The sequence below is a fragment of the Ictalurus punctatus genome, chromosome 17 (genome assembly GCF_001660625.3).
Source record: "Ictalurus punctatus breed USDA103 chromosome 17, Coco_2.0, whole genome shotgun sequence".
Lineage (NCBI taxonomy): Eukaryota > Metazoa > Chordata > Actinopteri > Siluriformes > Ictaluridae > Ictalurus > Ictalurus punctatus.
The window spans coordinates 13,346,605-13,363,566 of record NC_030432.2 but is presented as its reverse complement, the minus strand read 5'-3'; the positions used below and the strand labels follow the sequence as shown (position 1 = coordinate 13,363,566).

At 37.6% G+C, this 16,962-nt stretch overlaps 1 protein-coding gene across 1 annotated transcript in view; it reads left to right on the top strand.

Moving 5' to 3' along the window:
* Window positions 1–6,833: 6,833 nt before the first annotated feature.
* Window positions 6,834–16,962, top strand: part of nova2 (NOVA alternative splicing regulator 2) — a 39,015-nt gene continuing 28,886 nt past the window's right edge. Inside the window, exons 1-2 of the mRNA XM_017490773.3 lie at window positions 6,834–7,777; window positions 14,897–15,040. Coding sequence (XP_017346262.1) covers window positions 7,621–7,777; window positions 14,897–15,040 — 301 coding nt within the window. The 5' untranslated portion in view covers window positions 6,834–7,620. The remainder of the gene's footprint in view (window positions 7,778–14,896; window positions 15,041–16,962) is intronic.

Genomic DNA, 16,962 nt, shown 5'->3' with positions numbered 1-16,962 from the left:
CACAGTACAAAACAACATAACACAACACAATACAATACAATACAACACAACACAATACAACACAATACAGCACAACACAATACAACACAATACAGCACAACACAATAGAATACAACACAATACAATGCAATACAACACAACAAAATACAATACAGCACAACACAATAGAATACAACAATACAACACAACACAACACATCACAACACAACACAATACAACACAACACAATATATACCATATATAAAGTAAAAATTAAGCAAGCATGACATTCATTCCATGCGGTGCCAAATTTCTGGAAGTGTACAAAAGCTCTTGCTCATTATGTTTTCTTAGTCCATGGTCCCATAACAAAAGCCAGCCATGAAAACAGATATCATTAATGCTACGTCCATCACTGTAGAAGTGTCTCGCAAGAGGAAAGCTGAAATTCTTCATTCTGCTCATTTAAGAAATAACTTACCATCACCTGCTTGTATAAGTATGCACACCCTTTTATAATAGTGGATGTGACTGTGCTCAGAAGGAAGCAGTGATATTCAAATATCAATTACTCATCTTCAGAAGTAATTATACTACAGTTATTTGACCTAATTATTATACACCTTCTAATTAACCCCAAATAAAGATCCGCTGTGTCTGTAGGATCGAGACATCTTCTTGGATCTCATTGTTAAAATATATTGATCTGGAAAGGGGTATAATTTGCAAAACATTAGATGTACCATAGAACATAGAGAAGGTCATAATCAAGAAGTTGATATTATGGGGCACCACAACCCAGAACAGGACATACCTCCAAAATTGATGAAAGAACAAGATGAAATCTCATCAGGGAGGTTGCCAAGAGACCTGTGGCAACATTAAAGGAGCTGCAAGAATAGCTGACAAGTATTGGTCATTCCTGCACGTGACAACAATCTCTCGTATTGTTCACGTATTTGGGCTATAGGGTAGAGTATCAAGAAGGAAGCCCTTTCTCATGAAAAAAGAAACATCTACGCAAAACAAAATTTTGCCAAAACAAACATGCAACTACCCCAAACCTTGTGACAAAATGTATTGTGATCTGAGGAGACCAAGGTGGATCTTTTTGGGCATAACTCTAAAAGATATGTTTGCCGCAAAAACAAGACACCATACACACTGTGAAGCATGTTTGTGGCAGCATCGTGCTATGGAGTTGCTTCTCTTCAGCTGGGACTGGAGCTCTGTTAGACAGCTGAAAAGTTTTTACCTTCTAGCATGAAGTACAAATCCATATCAACAAAGGAATGACTCCAGAAGAAAATGACCATTTTTGAATGGTCCAATCAGTGTTCAGATCTAAATCCTATTGAAAACCTGTGGAAAGAGGATTGTACACAGGAGATCCCCACAAAATTTGATGGATCTGGAGCATTTCTGCAAGGAAGAGTGGAATAAAATTGGCAAAAGACGTACAAATAAAATTGCAAAAGATGTGCTAAGCAGACTTACCCAAATACTGAATTACAAGCAAAAGGTGCTTCAACAAAGTAAATATTTAAGGGGTTTGCACACTGTTTCTTTTTTCCATTAAATTGTTTATCTTTGTTTTTCAATTAAATTTTTTTTGATTGCTACAATCACATTCAAAGTGGAAAAATATATCTGTCATGATTGATCTTGGTTTATTTTTCACATCATAAAAACCTGCAATTTTTATAGGGGTGTGTAGACTTTTTTATATCCACTGAAGGTTTGTTGTGCTTTGTGTACTTTACTTAACTTTTAACAACATCTGCATTAATTACATGAGTACATTGCAGTTACTCCCTACAGTCTTCTTCAGATTTATATGTATCTTCTTCTTCACTTATTGGCTACTTTATTAGGAACACCAGTTCCCCTTGATCATTCATGCACTAATTAGTCAGTCAGGCAGTCATGTGGCAGCAGCACAATGCATAAACCCATGCATTTATACATTAAAACCTTCAGTTAATGTTCAATCAAACACCAGATTAGGGGAAAATGTGATCTCAGTGACGTTGACCTTGGCATGGTTATTAAAACAGTATCTAGAGTGGTGTGAGCAAAAAAAAAAGAAAAGAAACATCCAGTGAGGATCATTTCTGTGAGCAGAAACACCTTGTTGAAGAAAAAGTAACCAGACTCATTCAATATGGAATTCTTCAGTACCTCTACAACTGTTTACAACCATGATGAGCAGAAAAGCATCTCATAATGTACATATTGAACCCTGAAGCATATGGGCTACAACAGCAAAAGATCAACATCTTTTAGGCAGGAATGTCAACATCTTTTAGGCAGGAATGGATAACACCACTGATTTTCTTTTCGATATAATATGAAGATGATACCAAGACTAGTATCCTGATATCGATAGTGATACTTTGCAAAATCTTCTTGTGGGCATAAAATGATAAATTGTTGCAATTTCTACAATATGTATTTGCAAACACAGATATCAAGAAATGTATGTGAAATACAAAAATGAGACAGCTCTCTTTTTGAGTCCGTTATTAATTACAAAAATAAGCTGTATGTGTGTGTCAGATGTGATCTAAGTGTGTAAAAAAAACCGTACAGAAGGCATTGAATCAAAAAACAAGGCCCAGCTTTTGATTCTGGCACCCCATGCCAGGATAAATGAGAGTTACAATATTAAGAGCATTCATTAACAGTTTAGTAAGAATCATAATTACACAGTGTGTGACTGCCCTCTTGTGGCAGTGAAAAGATAATAATCATGGAAGTGCATTTTAACGCAAGAGACAGTGGTCATGCGCAGAACCGAGCAGTGCATGTGTTCTGTATTTATATTTTATAATTTATATTTTAGGAGTGTACAACTAAATGAAATGTTAGATGTATTATATACATCTTATGATATTGTGTAAATAAGATTTATTCAGCATGTTAGGTTGATGTATGTTTACATAGTTTTGTATATATGTGTGTGTATATATATATATATATATATATATATATATATATATATATATATATATATATATATATATTATTAGCCTGTTATAGATATTCCCAGTTCAGTTCTCTGGTCCAAGTCCTTAATTACCTGACTGAGGTGTTTGAGGAGCTGTGGAGTGGACGAGGATTCCTGTTTGTGAATACTGTAAGAACCACTTCCTTGACATTGCATTTGGAATGCATTTGGAAAATATGTGTTGCATGGGGTTACAGTCCTAGGGGATATATTTTCTGGGACATGTTTTGGAAACTGTATATTTTACTTTCTTCCATTTGGTTGTGCCAGGAGTGCCCTCTAATGGAGAATATGGATCTGGGTTACGGTTCTTTGTTTGCAACATTCAGCCTCAAGATGGAGACTTTTATTTGTAAGTCCAGTGCTGGGAGCTGAAAGTCTTGTGATGCAGTAATCTCTCTTTTATTTTTCCTCTCTAAAATCTGGTTAGCATAACTCATTCTTCACAATGAATGGTATGGTGTAGAATTGTAACAAGCATTCCTATAAGCTATAAGCTATAAGAATAAGCAAGCCTACAAAGCTATAATTATTCAGAGAGTAGTGTAATAAATGCATACTTGACACCTCCATCATCCTCTAGTCACTATTGTGGTTTTGGCAGAAATGGGGATTCCTGGGGTGATGCCCATTATGGTTTTGTGACTGTTATTTTTTATTACAACAACAACCTGATAATTATTCAAAACAAAGCCTGTTTATTATGGAGACATTTTCAGGTAACCCGTGTGTCTCTTAAACTGCAGGCTGCATTGCTGTTACTAATAAATAAACCTAGAATTTAATGCCAGATGTTGCCTAATCCATCCAGCTCCCCCTGTTCTCTCCACGGGCCACATTAACAATAGTGGTGGTGCTTTTCTGAAGGAGGGGGCAGATGGGGTCCCCTCTGCAAACAATGTCTGCAGCATGGGGGATGGGTTTGTGCATAGAAAGTCATCACTGACTAGATATCACGCCAGCTTTTCTCCTTTCACCAATGTGACAGAGAGAGGGAGGGGGGGACTTCAGTATGCATGAAAGCTCATAAATCCATATTGCAGGAATGGAGGCTTTCACTCGCAGCCATCTGTCTAGAATTAACAGATGAGTACCATGGTTTACTGAGAAGCTCAGATATTGTGTATAGGAGATACAGCTAGTGCATAACAGACTAGAGTTATTTAGGTAGATAGATAGATAGATAGATAGATAGATAGATAGATACATACATACATACATACATACATACATACATACATACATAATTTATTGATCCTGAGGGAAGGTGCATCGTTATAGTAGTGGTAAAAACTAAATTCACAGATAACAGAAATACAAAAACTAGTAAAGAAACACAATTTTAAAAAAGTCTGCTTTGTCCGAACAGCAGTTTAATTGTTTATATTTTTTATATAAAATGAATTGAAAATAAATTCTGTAATAAAATAACCTGAATAGGGAAAAAGAAAAGAATAAAATTTATGGCACTTCCATTGCAGTGTTTTTCCATGGTCAGAAAATTTTATGCTATGCTCCATGTAAGCTGGAACTTTATAGCATCTTTCACAAGCTAAAAAGAGCGGCCTGTGTGTTCATTAATAAATGATTACACGTGTAACAGCTGTGTCTTCTTAGCTGCCGAGGGCTGCAAGTAAAGAGTAACATTGTGATATGGGTGCATGAAATAATGATTATATTAGAGAAAGAAAGTAGGGGCAGGTGTAAGTAATGCCCTGGGCATCAGGCAGCAGAGTTTCTATAATTAACCAGAAACTTCTTAAAACAGGGAACAGTTATGCAGTTGCTATATATAGACTGTCACCAAGAGTGACAACAATGACTAGAGCTAGTAGCATTTTAATGTGGTGTTGCGTGGAGTGTTTCTGCAGTTATTTACACAGCAATAGGAAAAGGAAAAAAAAAACAACTAATGCACTCCCTTCTGGCAATTTAGATTTTACTGTGGCTCTATTTATCCTAAATATATGAATGAATGAATAAATGAATGAATGCCTTTTATTGTTACTATACACATGTACAATGAAATTAAGAGCCACTCCTTTTTGTTCCGTGCCAACATGTACACAAAATAAACAAGAAGAATAAACAAGATAAATAAACATATTGCTCTTGGTATGTATGACATACATACCAAGAGTGCTGTGTCTTGATTTCTTTGAATTGCTTATTTAACACATCTTCCATGATTGTTATGAAAAATATTTTGTTATACACTACCACTAACAATTCATTCATTCATTCATTCATTCAAGAACAATTAAGTGTATCAAGTATATTTTTGTATGTTCAAAATTTTGACTGGTAGTGTATATTCACATTATAAAGATTTCAACAGCTTTGAGAGCTGTCTCAAATATTTATTAACATATGTTTCTTATTATGACATTAGACTTCTATTATATATTATGCTACTCTCTTTAATGAGAGTCTATGGTATGCATGTGTACAAGCTAACACCAGTGCATTTTCAAGTTTTCCAGTCTGAGATCTCCAGACCTGAGATTTTACAGAATGATCAGCTCTTCTACCCGCACTTCCGTAGAAACATGGATTGATTAACCAGGATTGATAACTGTTTCATACTGAAGGAACTCATGATTTGCAGATTTAGAATTCATTTTGGAATATAGGCAAAGCCATCAGCAAAGCCTCCCTATAGCAGTTTTTAAATGGGATAGACTACATCCAAATATATTGGCACTGAACTGACTTTTTCCCAGTAGTGTGAAATTGTGGAAGATGGCCAGATGCAATGTCACCTTGTTGAGATTCCAGAGAGCTATGCGAGCCTCTTTACATCCACTGTACAAGTGTAGACACAAGGATGAATGTGTGTGTGTGTGTGTGTGTAGAATACTTGTGAAAAGTATGTGACAGTGCTCAGCTTGCAGTTAATATTCAGAGCAGTTTATTTTAAGAGAAATACTGGTTAGTAATAATAACACCACCAACAATACTACTACAACTACTACGACTACTACTAATAATAATAACAGTAGATGTGATATAATAACTGTCAGATAAAATGCTGTGTAGCTATTTTGCATTAAGTAAAAGCATTTCAAAAATTGTGAATACAGTTCCTATGTCAGCTGTAATATTAAGTTGATTTTTATCAGATATAATATTATCATTAATATATGACAGCACTTCTGTAATTTCTATAAATTACATAATTACATTTTGTCAGGTAAACTAATCTTGGATGGACTGATGAATAGGAAATCTATATGCCTTGTTATACAAAACTGGAACGATTAGGGGGGTTGTTGTTGGGTTTTTTTTTTTTTGTAAAAATGCTATGTGAATGTACTACAATTATATAATTATACGGTATATCAACTGCAACAACATTTTCACAAGAATGTTTGTCTTGAAACACCTCTGGAAAGTTTAGTCCATTTGAATTCGGTTTTAAACAGCTGGCCCTTATTACGAGCAGGTGCTCAAACAAATGGTTGCTCCTTTAAAACAGTTGATTTATGGCTATGAAAACGCTTTGTTATTTCTTGTAATTACTCCGTTAGGAAGGAAAAGGGTATTGATATCCTGTTTTTAATTCCCTGTCAGCTAGTTAGCTAATTCTAGGGCTTCGTCCCCTTTTAGTGAGCAGCCTATTTTGCAGTAGCACTGCAGATTTATGTTTTGGTTATTCATCCGTTTATTGCTAAATTTATTGCCAGCATGATCGCCACTGTAATCTTATATCGCACCGATTGAAGAGAAAGCGTCGTGGTGCTGGAATTTTAATGCCCATGCCCTCAAAGCGTCGCTCGCGCTCTTGTCCCGCCCCTCCTTCCTTATTATCCTACGCCTTACCTTATTCGCCAGACAAAAACGAAACCCTCCAATCGCAGATCCCCGGAGGCGGGTCTTTGCCGTTCGCGTTTGACAGCGAGCCGTGTGACGTCACGAGAACCTCGGCTCACCAACGCAGGCTCAGAGATGCTGTGAGCGCGAGACCACAGCATCTTTCAGTCACACGATCCGGAAAAAAAAGCACGCATCTCCGTCAAAGCCCGTATCCGCACACACCGCATCCTCCTCCTCCTTCTCCTCCTCCTCTTCTCCGGACTTTACTGACATAGGCTTCCTAACCCCAAAGCACTCGAGGCTACGTTCATGCAAGAGCTAAGGAGCGCTTCAGACGCAGCGTTTTTTGTTTTGCCTCCTTTCCTTTCTCATTATTTATTCGACACATTTCTTGTCTAATCTATTTTTGGGGACTAAGCATCCTTTTCTCCTATCCATGCGGAGAGCACCGTTACAGAAGACAAAGCTTGATAAGTTATAAAAGGGAATAAGAGTCCGCCGTTTCCACCGGACAACCTCATCAACAGAACAACAGAACAACAACCTGCTCCCTGAATGTTAATGTGAATCCTTGTTCAGTCGCGCATCGTTCCGCAGGCAGGCAGGCAGGGCTCAGTGTGCTCTTCCAGCCTGCGTTTCCACGAGCTTACAGCGCATCTGTAACCAGGCACACGATATACATCGGCGCACCCGCAGCTCAAACCTCTGCTTTTTTATTTTATTTCATCCCAGTCTGAGATTTTGGCGGACAGGACCGGTTTCGACACGCTTCGTGCGACGGAGAAGCGCGGCGGAGTATCGGCGTCCGTGAGAAAATGATGGCCGGAGGGGCAGTGCAGCAAAACGGCATTTTTTCCAATCCGCACCACCACAATCAGCAACCGCACATGGAGTCGGACCCGCCGGACTCCCGCAAGAGACCGCTGGAGACGCCGACCGAGGCGAGCAGCACCAAGCGCACCAACACGGGGGGTAAGACAACAAGACAACAAACAAACAAGCAACGGGCCTTCTCTGCTACACACCGCTTTAACCGCGTCGTGCTTAGAGCCGTGGCCGAGTGGCAGGTTCATTAACCGCTTTTTTTTTCATAATAATCATCCGCGCACCATCTCAAGGATGCGTTCAAAACGTCAGTGTTGTGAGATTGAATCAATGAAAAACATTACCCGGATAATACGGGCTATAACAACATAGTGCGTCCATTTTCTAATAACAGCGGCCTTTGATGTTTGTGCAGAGTAAAGCCTGGGGGTGAAGGAAAGGCGTCAACAAACACACTTTCACATGGACTGTGCGTGCGTATATATATATATATATATATATATATATATATATATATATATATATATATATATACATAAGCGACCTGAATGTGCGTATTGAGTAGTGGTAGGAAACGAATGAATGCCTTTGAGGCTATAAGAACAATGAGAAACGACCAGCGCATCCTCCTTGGCATCACCGCAGATGACCTTGCATTTATAAACCTGTTCTGCCGATTTACTGATGTTGTGCTAAAGGATGTTTGACGTATAGGCTAGATATAATGTTTTTGACCAATCACAAAGTGATGATAATCATTAATATATCAACAAATGATTGCGTAGTCTATAGTATAGCCTATAATTACAAAACAGAGGGGAAACAAGCAGGATTGTCCCTACAGCCAAACTACACACTTCCCCATGTTAAAAAAAAAGCAGTATGTCAAAATATTAGACTACAGAAGGTTAAATTATCATGTAATAATCATGTAACATGCTATGATGCGGTGGTATATTATGCGGTAGGCCATTTGCGGTGTTGGACGTAACCATTGGCATGGCAACCCCGTTAACGTGTCAGCCTCGCGCTCAGTGTGTGCAGACATTTCCAGTTCCGCTCGCCATCATTTCATAGGCCTAGACGATTAATTCATAGTACAGCATATTCATTTTTACTCCTCACTAACCCTGCAATCATTGTTGCACCTAGTTCTCTTGCCTGATGTTTACATGTGAAGAAATCAATGTTTTCTGCACTGGCAATGAGGGAAAAAGCCCATGCTGCACCCGTGGGAGGAATTATACACAAACACCATCCATTTGGCCAAATGAAATGGCTGTTAGGACGGTAAGAGCAAGGCAGCAGCAGTAAGCAGGATTATCTATTTAATGTTCAGTACAGTCATATAATCCTTCAGAATACCTCACCACTGAAATCTCACTAAAGAGGAGAATCATTTGCTTACATTAGGGTAAGTTGTTATGTACATGAGAACATGCTGATGTATACATTGTTATTTACTGATATACACACTAAGATGTGTCTATACATTAGGATATCGGGGATATCAAGAAATCCTTAATATAGGCTTTTTAAAAATATAAAAATAATAAATGAATAAAAAGGAAGTTAATAATTTGGTAGTTACAGAATTAATTATACTGAAACAAAAATACTATGTCAAATGAACATATTTAATACTGATTAGATAATACAACAGTAGAATGAAGATATCAATGGAAATATTACAGCTGTGTAACTTTAGATTGCCTGGTACCAGACAAACGTAATTTGCCTTATACACATCTCTTATATTAGCATTTCCCATCTTTCAACAGTGCAAACATTTATGATACATTTGGATTTCTGTGCACTGCAAGTGTTACAGTAATTCAGGAAAGGCAGAACCAAAAAGGTCAAGGATATATAGCATGATTTAGAATTGAGGAAAATACATGTTTTGGTTTATTTAAGTGCATATTTAGAGTCTGTCTACTGTTTATACAATTTAATACTGAACATATTTAATCAGGGATTGTACATTGTTATTGTAGAATACAGCTATACTCAGAATGGTACCTGCTTCTTTTTTAGTGTCCAGTAATGACATGCTCTCGTAACAGCACAGCATAGTACTCTCATTTGAAATTCATTTATTTGTAATGTAATGTTATGTAATTTAGTGTTATGCAATTTATTCACAAAAAAATTAATTAAATAGGTTATTACTTAAAGTTATTACTTCTTATGTGCTTTTAGACGTTTTAAAAATTCTAACTATTATAAAAATCCATTATAAAATATATCCAATATAAAAATGGATCGCTATATATATGTATCATGTTCTGTGGAAATATAGTGTTGTGGCAAAATATTGATGATAATGATAATAATAATAATAATAATAATAATAATAATAATAATAATAATAATAACCCATGGTTCCCTACAGAAAATAGTGAACTAGTGTTATATTTTATATGTTGCCTGTAAAAACCTTTTACGCATAGTGAGAGAAAGTTGGCAGAAAACAGAGAGTCATTTGTTTGCCATAAGATCAGTTTCCACAAGCTGTGCTCTGAGCTCTAAGACCATATATAAGGTAGAATGTGTTGATTTCGTAAATGAAAGCACTGGCACAGGAGATGTCTTGTACACTATTGTAGGGGGTGCAGGTGTCCTTGGGAAGTAGCATGAAGGGACAGTGACCCTCTTATGGAAAATGGGACAGAGGAAGTGTGTGTATGTGTGTGTGTGTGTGTGTGTGTGTGTGTGTGTGTGTGTGTGTGTGTGTGTCTGTTCCTGTCAGAGAGAGACACTTAGGAAGATGGAAGAAAGGTAGAGCTCCTGGCACAGGAAATGCATTGTTAGATGGTCTATAAGGGACATTTTTCATGGTATTGATTTATACATCAGTGCTGCTCCCTCTGAATTCACATACTCAAGTACTAGCTTACATCTTTCTCATCATTTAAGAAAGGACGGGATGTCTCCTGCTAGTAAAAGAGTAGGCCGTGGAGCTCTCTCAAAAAGAGATCTTACATAAACATGATTTGCCAGCTGGGTTTGAAGATTTTCCCCAACCCCCTAAGACGTTTACATGGAGGACAAATAGCTGTTTCCTCGCTCTGGCCCACTCCATTCAAACACAACTGACAGAGCTGTACAGTGATCCTAATACAGCTGCGTTGTGGCCAGCCCCCCCCACCATTAACCATGCGGTATGGCTGCTGCAGTTATCATTTTTGGAAACCATACATTCAGCTCTTTTTTTTTACAGCTTATCATACGGCACGTTCCGCATCGTTACCAATTCCTGCTCTGGTCCTCGCTCATCTTTTTCCATCTCTCCATCGGTGGCGGCCATTGATTACCTTCCAATCCACCGTCGTGTCTGTCTATTGATCGCCGAACGATTTTAACGTAAAGGGGGCGCTGTTCTTCTCCTCCTCCTTATTTGAAAGCACTGCGTCAAAGATAAAAAAAAAATGTCTGCAAGGGCGGGGGACATTGGGTGGGCCGTACTGTTGAGAGGGCAGCACGGGATTGGACGAGAGACCCGTTTCGCTCTGCCTGTCTGCAGCGGAATGGAGCATGGGGCGCTCGATGAATATGAATGAGAACAATGAAAAGAGCGACTCGAAAAAAGGATAAGATTCGGTCCCTTCTTTATGGCTATTCTTCCTGCCAGAAAAGAAACAGTCGCCTTATGCTTTCTTTACTCTACGCTAAAAGAATGAGCATTGTCTAATATATTGGTGTATATTTACCTCCAGCAGTTTATAAGACAGCCCTATTACAAAATCCTGTGACTTTGCATCGATATGCGAAGGCTTAATTCCTCATGATTTTATAACATTGTAACAAATGTCGCAAGCAGTTGTTATAACACATATGAATGACATACTGTATGTAATAGCAGCCAGGGTTTGTCCTCATCATGTGTTATCCAGCTTATGGGAACTATATTTGCCCCTATTGCTCTCTAGCCATAGCCTGGCTTGTTGACCCACACGGCTCCTGACACAAGATCCCAGGATTTGAACCTTCAATCCCCAGGCTGATGCTACCTATTCTGGGCGTCCCGTCTCTCTGGACCTCCTAGCAACCAGTGACTTTGTTTATGCATGACAGTTTCTACCTGATACCCATTTGGTGTATATTGTGATCCACTTTTTAAAAAAATATGTGTATACACAGTCAGTAAAAGTGCAATCATTTACAGAATGTTCTCATTCATGATCTTGTGTTCTTTCTATAACACAAGATAGGAGTGCTGGATTGGAAACATTTCTTGCAGTTACACTATAGCTGGAGGAAATATGATGAGATTTTCCAGGCTGGGCTGTGCAGACAAGTGAGAGGAAATAACGTTGTTCCTGTTAAAACTTGGCCTGCAGAGTCATTGCCCTCTGATGTTGGTTTAGAATAGGGAGTGCCTGCAGCAACACAGATCCAGACCAACTGTTTTCTGTATTTGCCAGAAATTAAACACTACCTGGGAATACCCAGGGAAATCCTGAGATGCGGAATGCTGGTCTGAGTGTTTTAGCAGAGAGGGATCTGGCATTCTGTTTTGACCTGCAGTGTGCTGTGCTCTGGCATCTGTTTCCAGCAGCTCGCTGCATTTGGTCTAAAGCACCTGTTAAAACACTGACTAAGAAAAACATTATGAATTGTTACCTTGGTTGATTTTACAAATAAGAAGATAATGAAATTGAGATCGAAATAAACATTTCAGTGCTTGCAATGTGAGGCATTGTACAGTATAATTCTGTAGTAGAGGAAGTGGTTAGAGTTAGAAGAGCAAACTGTCGGGCCGTGACAGCGCTGACCATTTTTAAGACGAATTTGTTTTCAGAGTATATTTCCAGATTCATTTCCGAGCAGATAAGATGAGAACAACGGATTAGATGTGAGAGACAGGTCTTTGCCTCTCTAATATCTACTCCCATGAGATCATTTTAATGGTTCATCAATATGTACATTAAAAAAACAAAAACAAAGGCTTTAAATTATAGTTGGTTGTTGAGTTCTGGATCATTAGAATCTGACATTTGAAATAGTTTAAAACAGCATGATGTGGTGTATTGGTTTACGTTTTAGCTCTAGTTTTGTTAGATAGTGATTCCTTGTTTCTTAGCATATCTTCAAGCTATAGTCAGTAGGAAGTTGGAAATCAGTATGTTCAATCATAGTAGATTAGGAGTAAACCAAGCATGTGGTATAGTCTTCTTTGTTAGATATTTCTGAGGCAAAAACACTTAAGTATGCAGAATACACCTTATTTATTAAACCTGCCATATTAATTAGGGGTGATTAAATTTAGATACATCCAAATAAAAAAGAGGGCAATCTCAGTTCTGGGAAATCTGGGTCATTGCAAAAAAAAAAAGTACTTGTGCTAATTTATGGGTAGAGTCAGGCCATGGTATCTCGAAACAATGCAGGGGCTCAGGTCAGGGAAACAAATATCGTCCTTATGATCTGCAATTTGATCTTATGAATTGCAAAAGTCTCATTTTAGGCTGTCATCATTCTTTTTCATCTTTGCAGATGAAATGCTTAGATTAGATTCAGTTCTTATGATTAGATTCGGTTAAATCCCAAAACAGTAACGTGTGTGTTTGTTTTTTAATCTAAGATCTGCACAGAGTAAGCTTCTCACACATATTGATACTGTAGACAGCCTGGCGATGCTAAAAGGATTACCACAAGACAATTAGATAATTAAGAGACTGTTAAACCGACCCAATTATTAATGTTAATCCAAGCACCATTCGCACTTACATCCCAAGCTATTCATGCTGTTGACCTTCCTGAGTCTGAGCATCTTTTTTTTTTTTATCAGACTGACACAGTCCCACCTGGCTCTTTCTGGTGCCAATGATGCTTAGGCAATAATACATTTGCGACCTTTTTTTCACAAATGCGAGTAAACCATGCATGTTTCTTCAGCGGTGTGTGTTAATTAATTGTACTTTTACTATCTACGATTATTTTTTGGCAGCAGTATTTGCCCGGTAGCTTATGTAGCTTAGCTTGCCCAAAGAATGACTGCAAAAGATAAATAACTTTTCCAGAACTCCAGTCCAATCTAATGCACCCGTCTTATGGGAGCCGGCATGGATTAATAGCGGTTGGATATTAGGCGTGTCCTCGTGGGTGAATACAATGTCATATTAAAGTCAGAGCACTGAATATGTGCACACAGTGACTCCACTGACCTGAATAAGAAGCCTCACACACATCAGTAGCAGTCTTTTTAAGGACTGTATGTCCTCATTTCTCACAGTTTATATTATTTACAATTGCTCGCTAACTGTAAAGACTCTACTTGCCTCCAAGCTCTTTCCATGCTGTGAATTATAAATAATAAATACTGTGTAAATGAATGCGTAAGGAATTACTATTTGATCCAACATGATCCAATGTCTTGCACATTAACACAGCTACATTTGTGTGAAACGGTATACAGATTACATTTAAGCATGGGGCAGGGTTAACTTTTGTAACCCAGTCTAAGATTTTAATCGTAGGAAATTGAACAAATCAAGAATTTCTGCTTGTTCAGATTTATATAAACTTCATTTGAGATGTTTGGTGCCAAAAACAAGGCCAGGTTTAAATAAAAAAAATAAAAATAAAAAAAAACCTTCCCCTATGTGAAAGCTGCCATTGTTCTTTATTTTTCTTCATTGTTCTCAAGTCCCATTTTTGGACATTTTATTTTAATTTCTGAGATTTATGTTTAAAGTTGCTTTGGTTGTATCTGGAGTTTTTGTTAAACTTATGTTAAAGTAGATACTATTTATTTTATATTTTGAGAGATTGTCTTAATATTTAACTATGCTATGTTGGATGATTTAGGCCGTTACATTTACAGGCGAGTTAGCTAGCTGGTTCTAGCTACTGGTTCTAGTATAACTAAACTTTGGGCAGAACACTAGTGGAGCCACTGTTGTTGAACCCACCATCCATATGAATTATCTTCACAATTTGTTTTTTTAATGCCTCTAAATTCTGTAGCTGATTTATTTACATTTTATATGGGTGAAAAATCCCCAGACCCCTTACTGTTAAATAACTGAATAATAAGGTGAAGGTTTTAAATGAAAATCCTATATGTAGAAACTAGCATCTGTTGTTTTTTGTCTGAAAGTATTCAGTAAAGTAAGATCCTGTGTTCTGATTTTTTTCCAAATGAGTTGCCAGACCAATATATGATCACATGTGTGATGGAAGAGAAATTACTTGGCATGCATCCCACTTAATGTTCTAATCAGATTCCATAGCCTTATTTTCTTTTTTTCTTTTTTGCAGAGGAAGGTGAGTACTTCTTGAAGGTGCTGATTCCCAGCTATGCTGCAGGCTCTATTATTGGCAAGGGAGGCCAGACCATTGTACAGCTCCAGAAAGAGACAGGTGCCACCATCAAGCTGTCCAAGTCCAAAGACTTCTACCCAGGTAAGTCTCCCAAATGTATCAGTCCACCATCAGTATACATTTAAAGTTTCAGTCTCCCATGTCAGCATCCACACGTAGTGGCATATTAGGTAAAGCACACTGTCATCACCCTCTTGGCTATGGTTTTTGTTGTATGTATAAATGTTATTTTAACTAAAGGATACAATGCGATCTTCTCAAGAGGCACTCAGCTTCATCCTCAATGAAAATCATATGAGAAAGACGTAATCTTTGGCATGCAGCCACCACACATGGCCTTTATCGAGGCTCAGGTTGCACAGCGTGGCAGATCAAGACAAGCAAGGATGCAGACTGTAGTAAAGAAGGAGAACAAAGTTGCAGAATGTAGGTTGTGATCTTTTATTCCTGGGACCCTGGTATAGCAGTTATTATAATCAGTGGATATCGCTGTTCTTTTTATGCGATGAATAGATACAGTTTTGGATTGGAATCAGGCATATTTCTAAAAGGAAGTGAGGAGTAGCGGGGGGCTTTTGGGCTCCTTCTTAAAAGAACATTGTGCTACTCACTTGTCCTGCCATGGTTGCTTTGACCAACAGGGCACCTCTGTCCTTTTCTCCCTGAGACACCAACAAGAACATAGCATATGCCAGATCCAAGACACCTCCCTACAAAAAGCTGTATTCTCTTTCACTGGCTTTGTCATCATTGAGCGCTGTTCCAGTGTTTAGAGTGGTGCTGCTTAAATGGCTAATTAATTACAGGACGATAGATCGAGAGATAAATTGAGATGCATAGGGAAGCATTTTCCAAAAGAGATGGATGTGATGGTGCTGTGTTGGTTTGTTGGAATGGAGTGTTGTGTTGTGGCGGGGGGTGGAGGACGGAGGAGTGGGGGGGCTTCCTCTGCAGTAAAGGGGGCATCTGTATGGAAATGAGCATGAGCTTTTCCTTGGATACAAATCAAAAGATCCACCTGCTGTGAGTAGGGGGGAGGCTTTTTTGCTTAGGAGCAGTGTCCGGCATTCCTGATTCAGGCAGATTTGAAACCTCTCAACGGAAGGGCCACTATCCTTCACCAAAGACTCTCTTCTTACTTCATCTTGGCTAAGTGCCCAAGCAGCATTTAATTCAGAGGCAATTAGCTGGCTACAGCAGTATTGGTCCGCAACTGGCCAGCATTCATTATTGCAGGAGAAAAGATTTATTAGATGCCTTCACTCCGAATATAGGGTTGTATAAGGTTTACTAGGAAGCAACACTAATAATTTTCAGTGACTTTCTGCCTGTAGAGTATGCATCCTGAACTTACAGAGGCCAAAAAGTAGCAATGTCATATAGCCAATATACAATTTATAAACATAGCATTACAACAATCAAATTTGGTAACACTGCACTATAGGAGTTCACATATTAGGCTAGACATTAATTAAATGCTAATATGTGCACATAGTAACTAGTGAATACAGCAGTTTCTGGGAGCATTAACATTAGGTTATTGTTACTTTATTTAGTGTTATTAAATAATAATAACCACTGAGTAACTACTGTTTCTGAAAATGTATTTGAGTCCTTCAATTTCATATATTACAATTTCATATATACATTATATATGGGCATGGAATTATATATAATAATAATTATATATACATCCATACATCCATACATACATATATATATATATATATATATATATATATATATATATATATATATATATATATATATATAATATTACTGAATTACCTGAATTACCTATTCACACACCACTTAATTTCTTTGGTAATGTCTGTTTAAAAAAAAAAAAAATATATATATATATATATATATATATATATATATATATATATATATATATATATATATATATATATATATAAAGTGTAATTCAGTTTAATTCTCATGGTACTTAGCATGATTTTTTTTTGTTTAAACATGTTTAATGAAGAATACAAGAATAC